Source organism: Astatotilapia calliptera, chromosome 14 (assembly GCF_900246225.1).
Source record: "Astatotilapia calliptera chromosome 14, fAstCal1.2, whole genome shotgun sequence".
NCBI lineage: Eukaryota > Metazoa > Chordata > Actinopteri > Cichliformes > Cichlidae > Astatotilapia > Astatotilapia calliptera.
The window spans coordinates 13,763,618-13,772,828 of NC_039315.1; the positions used below are offsets into that span (position 1 = coordinate 13,763,618).

General features: G+C 40.7%; 1 protein-coding gene across 1 annotated transcript; it reads right to left on the minus strand.

Moving 5' to 3' along the window:
- Positions 1 to 581: 581 nt before the first annotated feature.
- Positions 582 to 8,258, minus strand: LOC113036614 (extracellular calcium-sensing receptor-like). Its single transcript, XM_026193029.1, has 10 exons — positions 8,214 to 8,258; positions 4,200 to 4,330; positions 3,731 to 4,036; positions 3,558 to 3,639; positions 3,207 to 3,476; positions 2,823 to 3,032; positions 2,421 to 2,696; positions 1,830 to 2,057; positions 1,613 to 1,736; positions 582 to 1,492 (listed from the first exon to the last, which is right to left on the minus strand). Exons 2-10 carry the CDS (start codon positions 4,307 to 4,309, stop codon positions 582 to 584), a joined length of 2,517 nt encoding a protein of 838 aa, XP_026048814.1. The 5' UTR covers positions 4,310 to 4,330; positions 8,214 to 8,258.
- Positions 8,259 to 9,211: the final 953 nt, after the last annotated feature.

A 9,211-nucleotide genomic window follows, 5' to 3' on the forward strand; every position in this document is an offset into this window, starting at 1 on the left:
AATAAAAATGCTTTAGCTTCAAACCCCACTAAATTCTCCACTGAGGCCCTTTTAAATAACTGTTGGGAGAAACCTCTAAACATCCTGTCACCTAGTGAAAAAGAAAATCCTCCACTATCTTCACAGTACCATCAATCAGAATACGCAACACAAATCAGGCAAGATTAAACAGGTCAAGCAAGAAAGAAAATAGCTTCTATGAAATGTATGAATGCGTAATAGTGAAAGCATAATGTCTTGATTGCTTTTAATCCAAAATTATTGCTCAAAAATAAAACATCTTTGTTCTGAAGGTGACCTGAAGGTGACCTTCACTGAAGGTGACCCTCAGTTTTTTGTATCGGTTATACAGTTTAAAATTCTAAAAATCTTGCATAAAATTCAAGAAAATTCAAAGTCATATAAGAGCATTATAAATCCTAGTCAATATATTTCTGAATACATATCAGAGTTAGAATGGCAAGATATGCAAGTATAAACAATATCAGTCTCGTATGAATGAAATTATTTCTATATTCATGATCTAATCATTTAAATGTATTTATTTTCATGCATGTATTTTCATTTATGTGAAAACATTTTTATGATTCAGTGCCATGACCCATTACAGCCTTTTTTGTGTTCAATTCTGGTTTCAGCAGGATTATGTAACATTTGGGTCCAAACAATGTGATCAAGAGGCCAAAGCTTGAGGCCAAGATGGCAAATACCTCCACTGCATCTGCATAATTTCCCGGTGAGCTGATATAGACAGGAACAAAGGCCACCCACACAGCACAGAAGATCAGCATGCTGAATGTGATGAGCTTGGCCTCATTAAAACTTTCAGGGAGATTCCTTACCAGGAATGCAATTAGAAAACTGAGGAAAGCCAGCATGCCAATATAACCCAACAACACTGCAAAACCAACACTAGACCCAACTACACATTCATAAACAATCTTATCATTTTGGTATTGGGTGTTTTTATGTGGAGTTGGGGAAGCAGAAACAAGCCAAGCAGTGCAAATGGCTGCTTGAATAGATGTAAGAAACAGAATTGTTCCTCTCTGCTGCATAGCACCAAACCACTTCAGACTGGTTCCCCCTCCTGGCTTGGAGGCTTTGAACACAGCCAGAACAACCATGGTTTTTACTAGAATGCATGAGACACACAGCACAAAGCTGATCCCAAATACTGCATGTCTGAGTTGGCATGTCCACAGCCTGGGTCGTCCAATGAACAGCAGTGAACACAGGAAACATAACTTGAGTGACAGCAATAGCTGGAAACTAAGTTCTGAATTGTTGGCACGTACTATGGGTGTTCTGCGATGGTAGATAAAAATCCCTAGAATAACAGCACATAAAAATGTGCCCAGTAATGAGGTTGCTGTCAAACAAATACCCAGAGGCTCAAGGTAAGAGAGGAACTCTGTCTTCTTAGGAACACAGTGGTCACGTTGGGGGTTTGACCAAAAATCCTCTGGACAACTGGTGCATTCCAAGGAGTCTGGCAAAAGGGAGAAAGATGATGAAAGGGGAAGATAATTAAATGCCTACTATATTTAATGAAAATGAAATTCAACATGTCATGCTGACAGATTAAAAAAATCCCTGAAAATACACTTACTGCTCATATTACTGACTTTTCCGTCAGAACAAGGGATGCAGTCAAAACAGCATTTGGGTTCCCCCTTCTTTCTTATCATGTGGGTACCGAGTGGACAGCTTTCACTACATATTGATTGAACTGGCTGTTGGACAAAAAATAAATAAATATTGCCTGCTGCAATTCTATATAATGTAAATGTCATAAAAGGTAACGATCAAATAAAAGCATATTTAACCTTGTTTGATATAGAGTTCCAGAAGATTTTGTTTTCATCAAGTATGAGTTCTTCACCTTTGAAAGCTGACCCCTTAACCTCACCCACACTCTGAACTTTAATGCTTCCATCAGGGAGCAACAACCAGTTCATCACATCATAAATTGGCACAACGTCACCATTTTCATCAAATGACAGTTGATCACTAAATGGAGTGGAGAAGTTTACCCTTTCCAAGTAATAAACAAGCTGTTAAAGGTATAAGTATGCAAGAAATAAATTTCACAGTGCAGACAGTGACATTCTATATCCAATAACCAAATTAAATCTAACAATTATTATACTTTTATATTTAAATGCATTAAATTCTAATTCTAAATTAAGCATGGATATCTCTAATTGTGCAATAAATATGCATACTAGTTAATGTGCTCTAATATAAATATACTAAACACTACTTTCGCTCAATATGAAAAACACATTTAGCTCTCTTCAGCTCATTTCATCGTATTGAATTGTTTTTTTTTATCCGACAGGGTACATTTTGTTGTACTGAAAGTAATTATAGAACCAATGATTTACTCATAGATGAAGTATAAATTAATATCACACCTGCCAAGGCTCCAGTGATTGCAAAGTGCCACAGCTGTGCCCACTGAAAGGCCCTCTTCCTGGCTTGCATTGCAGAATGTCATCAAGGGAATATGCCAGGGCATAAACAGCTTTGTACACATTGTACTCAGGCCGGAGGTTGGAAATGTCCAAGAACTCAGTATTCACATTTTCTAGATCTTCCTGTCCAGTGCATAGTGCACCTCCAACTTCCAGCCAGCCTGGTGGAGCTGGAGCAAATCTACACTGAAATGTGAATTCCCAAAACTGATTCACCTGAAATATATGATTGAAATATATTATTAATAGCTGTGTTTGTGTGCACCTGCTGTTTGTTTTTTGTTTTTAAAAAGGACAAAATTAAATTTTTGCAGCTAATACAGTAAAGTTTTGAACTCTCACCATTGTCTTTCCATAGCTATTACTGTCAAGCAGATCAGGGCGTATTTGTAACAGGAATTCCCTGAGCCCTGGTATTTCTCCTCGACGAATAGCGATGCCCAGTGTACCACCCAGATATGGCATGAGCTGAGGTGTTTGAAGCACAGCAGCTGTTGCTGTCCAGCCTTCACTGGCCAACCACTGTAGGCCTGTTACATTCTGCCTTTCTATCTGTGCATTGTAAAAAGCAGTATTGTAAATAGCAACGACTGACATCATCATGATATTGAAGTGCTTGCTTGACTTCTACGAATTCTATACCATTATTTTTCTGTACTCATTCAAATAAAAGACATAATACATGTATTAACCAGTTTAGAGAAACAAATTCTTTTAAAACTGCACCTCTTCCATAAGGTTTATCATGTGAGTCTCAAACACAAAGGCAATGACAACATGAGCTGTGGATTTCTTCATCACATCCACAATCCTTCTGAGTTCATCTGTGTCTTTGTCAGTGGGTAAAACCTCAACATAGGCAAGGCAACCTTCTCCAGACACACTCAGCTCAGATTGTAAGGATCTGGCTGCATGAAGTCCATAATCATCATCAGTGATGAGCAGACCTGCCCAAGTCCAGCCAAAATATTTTAGAATCTGAATCATTGCACGTACCTAAGTGAGAACAGATTAAAACATGAGTGCTGCTCATCAGCTGCTGTTGACTTTTTGTATTTGTCCAGATTGATTTTTAACCTGGAAAGCATCACTTGGGATCGTCCTAAAGAAGGATGGATACTTTTGACGGTCACTCAAACAGGAAAATGTGGCAAAATAACTCACGTGTGAAAAACAAAGACTGTATATTGTACATTGTTTTAAACATTTAATGTACAATTAAGTTAATATAAACAAAAATAATATTAAACTGAAAACTTACCAGAGGTACTCTGTACAAACCTAAGATGCTGGAGATAGCAATAGAAGGAGTAGAGGAAGAATCACCCACAATCCCTACAACTGGAGGATTTCCAACACATGTATTGTGTAATATAATCTGTTCCTCTTGACCACTGATTAATGACAATGCTCCACGGAATCCAATTCCAAGTTCAACGCAATTATCATAAAGGGTGTATCCCAGAGTCACATTAGGTAGCAAGTTGGAGTTGTTGTTGATCTCATCAATTGCAAAAGCCATGGTTTGTGCTTGTCTAAATCCTTGTACATAGAAACTAACAAAAAACATTTTGATTTGAAAAATACATCAGGATACTTAGAAAACAGCTGAGCTTTATTAATCAACACAATATAATTAGATATTACAATTATGTTTATATTAGCATTAGGTTTGTCCTGTTTCTCTATTTTTTTCTGTTGTTTCCTTTTCATATTCACCTATGGCAAGTAGGTTGCTGTGGCTGTGAGGTAAAAGACAGGTCAGGAATGCTTGAGAAAAAGTGGACTGGAAACAGTCCTCCCAGGATGACCTCTCCACTCTTCTGCATTCTGTTTAGATTAAATTGCTCCTGTAGTTGGCACGAGGAGGGAAACAGAGAAGAGGGTATAGTATGAGAAAAATAAGAATACAGCAAAACGAACAAGAACAAATTACTTTGTAAAAATGAGCTCATGACAGCTTTCAGATTTTCTGACCCTAGTCATTTCATTTTATTGCTTTGCCATTCCCTTTTATTGACATGCCGTGTTGATGAATTTTGGATTCCACCCATCTGGGAAAAAGAAGGTGAAAGGGCGGGGCCTGAAATACATTTTGATTAGAGATTGGTTCCTCACAAGAAGTGCACAATGTGTAGATCTGTGACTTGAGATCTACACATTGAGCAGTAAGACAAAGTTAGACTCGGGTGGTCCCATTTGAATGTGATTGACAGGTAAACCTTAAGTTAGACTCTTTTTCTCCAATTGATCTTTCTGAATTAACTTCAATAATTACTTCCTCCAAACCATCTGTCACGGTTCTGGTTCCGGTGGACCCAGTATTTTGAGTTTATTATGTTTTGGTGTAATTTTGCATCAGGGATTGTTTTCTTGTTCTCTTGTTGTGTTAATGATGATGATGATGATGTTTATTATTAGAGTTTCATGTTTGTGTTTAGGATTTGTTCTTCGGTTGGGTCTGCTTAGTATATGTCTAGTTCCATGTGTCATTTTCTGTCTGTCTCTCAAATGTCAAGTCTGTGTCTTAGTGTGATGGTTTCTTGTTCCTGTTTTATTGTGAAGGTCTGCGTCTTATGTTAGTGTGGGCAGCTTGGTTCCCCCCGTCTCGTTAACCCTGATCTCTCCCAGCTGTGTCTCCCTCCTGTTGCCCATTCGCTGATTACCACCCTGTGTATATTAGCCCTGTGTTTTCCTGTGCTCAGTGTCGCGTCGTACCCTCAGATTTATGCCTGTGTGTTCAGTTCTCAGTGTCATTGTTCAGTTCTCAGTGTCATTGTTCAGTTCTCAGTGTCATTGTTCAGTTCTCAGTGTCATTGTTCAGTTCTCAGAGTCATTGTTCAGTTCACGTTGTCGTTTATCACCAGCAATAAAGCTAAGGTTCTCAGTTTCAATTCAGTCTCAGAGTCTTGCATTTGGATCCTCCTCTCCATCTGCCTGCACACAGATCCCTGACACCATCAACGTGTCTTTTAAACCCCATTCCTACAACACTGCTCAAAGAAGTCCTGCCATTAATTAATTCTTCGATCTTAAATATGATCAACCTATCTCTAATAATCGGCTATGTACCACAGGCTTTCAAGGTGGCAGTAGTTAAACCTTTACTCATGAAGCCATTTCTAGACCCAGCAGTCTTAGCTAATTATAGGCCAATCTCCAACCTTCCTTTCATATCAAAAATCCTTGAAAGAGTAGTTGTCAAACAGCTAACAGATCATCTACAGAGGAATGGCTTATATGAAGAGTTTCAGTCAGGTTTCAGAGCTCATCACAGCACAGAAAAAGCTTTAGTGAAGGTTACAAATGATCTTCTTATGGCCTCTGACAGTGGACTCATCTCTGTGCTTGTCCTGCTAGACCTTAGTGCAGTATTTGATACTGTTGACCATAATATCCTATTAGAACATGCTGTAGGTATTACAGGTACTGCAGTGGTTTGTATCATATATATCTAGTAGACTCCAATTTGTACATATAAATGGAGAGTCCTCTTCACCCACTAAGGTCAGTTATGGTGTTCCACAGGGTTCAGTGCTAGGACCAATTCTGTTTACATTATACATGCTTCCCCTAGGCAGTATCATTAGAAGACATAGCATAAATTTTCACTGCTATGCAGATGACACGCAGCTCTATCTATCCATGAAGCCAGATAACACACACCAATTAGTTAAATTGCAGGAATGTCTTAAAGACATAAAGACCTGGATGGCCGCTAACTTTCTGCTTCTTACCGTATTTTCACGACCATAAGGCGCACTTAAAAGTCTTAGATTTTCTTCAAAAAGTACGGCGCGCCCTATAGCGCAGTGCGCCCTGTGTGTTGTAATGAGGACGCAGTAGAGAACACAATGAGAACGCTAAAGGGTGAAGTGTGGCCGAGTTGGAGGAAAGACTCGAGCGGTGGATCATCGAGCAAAGAACGAGCGGGAGAAGCGTTTCGACGGTCACCATTCGGCTAAAAGCAGTTTCACTTTCACTTTTTATGAAACGGTGCCATTTTTCCATCAGGACCAGGACTACGGTAGCGCAGCAACTTCCAGCGGATTATAAGGAAAAGCTGGCCATCTTCCGCTCCTACTGCAGCAAACACATCGGCGACAAAAACATCCAGCCCAGCCACATCACTAACATGGACGAGGTCCCGCTCACTTTTGACATCCCGGTGAGTCACACAGTGGAGAAGAAGGGGACCAGCACGGTAGCGATACGCACAACGGGGTATGAAAAGTCTTCTTTCACTGTTGTGCTTGGCTGCCATGCTAATGGACAGAAACTGCCGCCTATGGTGATTTTTAAGCGAAAGACTTTGCCTAAAGAGAAGTTTCCAGCAGGAATCATCATTAAGGCAAATGAAAAGGGCTGGATGGATGAGGAAATGATAAAAGAATGGCTGAGGGAGGTGTATGTAAGGAGACCAGGTGGTTTTTTTCCACGCATCACCATCGCTCTTAATCTGTGACTCTATGCGTGCCCATCTCACAGCCGATGTGAAAAAACTAGTGAAACAAATGAACTGTGAGCTTGCTGTCATTCCGGGAGGCCTGACAAAGGAGCTCCAACCGCTGGGCATCGGTGTGAACCGCCCGTTCAAAGTAAGGCTGCGAGCGGCCTGGGAGCGATGGATGACCGATGGAGACCACAGTTTCACCAAGAGTGGAAGGCAGCGCCGGGCGAGTTACGCCACAATTTGCCAATGGATTGTAGATGCTTGGGCTAACATGTCTGCTGGCACTGTTGTTCGAGCTTTCGCAAAAGCCGGCATCATTTCCGAGGAGCCGCACGGCACGGAAAGTGACTCTGACAGTGAAGAAAGTGAACTTGGCATGTTTGATGGAGATTTAGCGCAGCTGTTCAGACACAGAGGATGAGGACTTCGATGGGTTTGATTGATGATAAAAATGTGAGTACCAAACTCAGTTTTGCTCCTGCTTTATTTTTAAATACGCACACTTGTATGCTTGTGTGTTGTTGATGATGACGATTACCGGTAATAGAAATGTGAGTAAGGTACCGAACTCAGGTTTGCTCCCGCTTTATTTTTAAATACGCATACGGTACTTGTATGCGCCCTATGATCCAGTGCGCCTTATGTGTGTGTTAAATACAGTAATGGCACACATAACTGAGACTGCGCCTTTTAGTACAGTGCGTCTTATGGTCGTGAAAATACGGTAATTCAGATAAGACTGAGGTTATTGTACTTAGCCCTGAAAATCTTAGAAATATGGTATCTAACCAGATTCTTACTCTGGATGGCATTACCTTGGCCTCCAGTAACGCTGTGAGGAACCCTGGAGTGATTTTTGACCAGGATATGTCCTTCAAAGCACATATTAAACAAATATGTAAGACTGCTTTCTTCTATTTGCGCAACATCTCTAAAATTAGAAATACCCTGTCTCAGAGTGGCTGAAAAACTAATATCCTGCTCTCCTTGTGTGTGTACGCTACACAATTCAGCAGTAGCCTAACTCCACTTGAAATATTGCGCGAAGTCAGGATGTAGCGTCCAACTCCTTTTAATTAGTGAGTATTTCCTCATGGAGTAAAACTGAAATACAAATAACATAGCTAAAATTAACCTAGCATCATTAGCACAACAAAATTAGATTCCAATACACATCCATTAGCGTTAGCACACAGCTACTAAAGTATTCATCTACAGCAAATATTTCCACAAAATATACATAAAATACAATCCTACAATTCAATACAAATGAAACTTACAGACGGTGGTGTCGATGGCACAAACAAAAGGCAGATGTCGCTGGATCAAATTTCCCCACATGTGATCTGCTAGGAACTAAACAAACATGGCTGACATCCTGTCATCCTGGTTTTCAAAATAAAACGAATTTCAAAATAAAATTAGCTCATTGCAAAGAGCGCCTATATTGCAATAAATTAAGAGCGGAACACTCCCCGTCTGGTATCTGTTAAGATGCCATATATCAATATTCAAACCACAACATAACCTTTTCAGTCCTGGTTCTTTAAAACCATAACAACCTCCGTTATAGGCCTGAGGTACACTTTGGCCACTCCGTCTTTGACGACCCGGATCTCGATCTTGCGGACCTTTCCATCACCACCGGGGAAAGTGTTTGTTACAAGAGCCATGGGCCAGTCGTTCCGGCATGTACTATCATCTTTCATCAAGACAACATCACCTCTTTCGATGTTTGGGCTGGTTTCTTGCCATTTACAACGAAGTTGCAGTGTCTGCAAGTATTCGCGTTTCCAACGATTCCAGAATTGGTCAGCCAATCTTTGCACTTGGCGCCACTGTTGTTTATACAGGTCCTTCTCAGTGAATGTCCCTGGAGGAGGTGGAACACTCTGCTTCTGAGTGAGAAGCATTGCTGGGGTAAGTATCTGAGGGACGTCAGGATCTGAAGAGACAGAGACAAGCGGTCTGGAGTTGATGATGGCCGTCACCTCCGCCATCAGGGTGCACAGGACTTCGTGGGTCAAACTGGAGGAGGGAGTACGCATCAGCATTGAGTCTAGGATTCTCCTTGCAATTCCTATCATGCGTTCCCACGCACCGCCCATGTGCGAGGAGTGAGGTGGATTGAAATGCCATGTACATCCGCGATTGTTGGTGTATCTCTGAACTTCTGACTTCGACAAAACTTTTTGGAACTCCAACTCTTTGCAAGCAGCAACGAAATTGGTTCCACAGTCTGAGTATAGGTGTTTAGAAGGACCTCGGATTGCTAAGA

Excerpts from the sequence above, each read along its gene's own strand:
- LOC113036614 (XM_026193029.1), bottom strand. The coding sequence starts at position 4,309 with ATGCAGAAGAGTGGAGAGGTCATCCTGGGAGGACTGTTTCCAGTCCAC. Across the intron at positions 3,477-3,557 it reads TCCCAAGTGATGCTTTCCAG|GTACGTGCAATGATTCAGAT; the intron begins GTTAAAAATCAA and ends GTTCTCACTTAG. Across the intron at positions 2,697-2,822 it reads ATAGCTATGGAAAGACAATG|GTGAATCAGTTTTGGGAATT; the intron begins GTGAGAGTTCAA and ends CATATATTTCAG.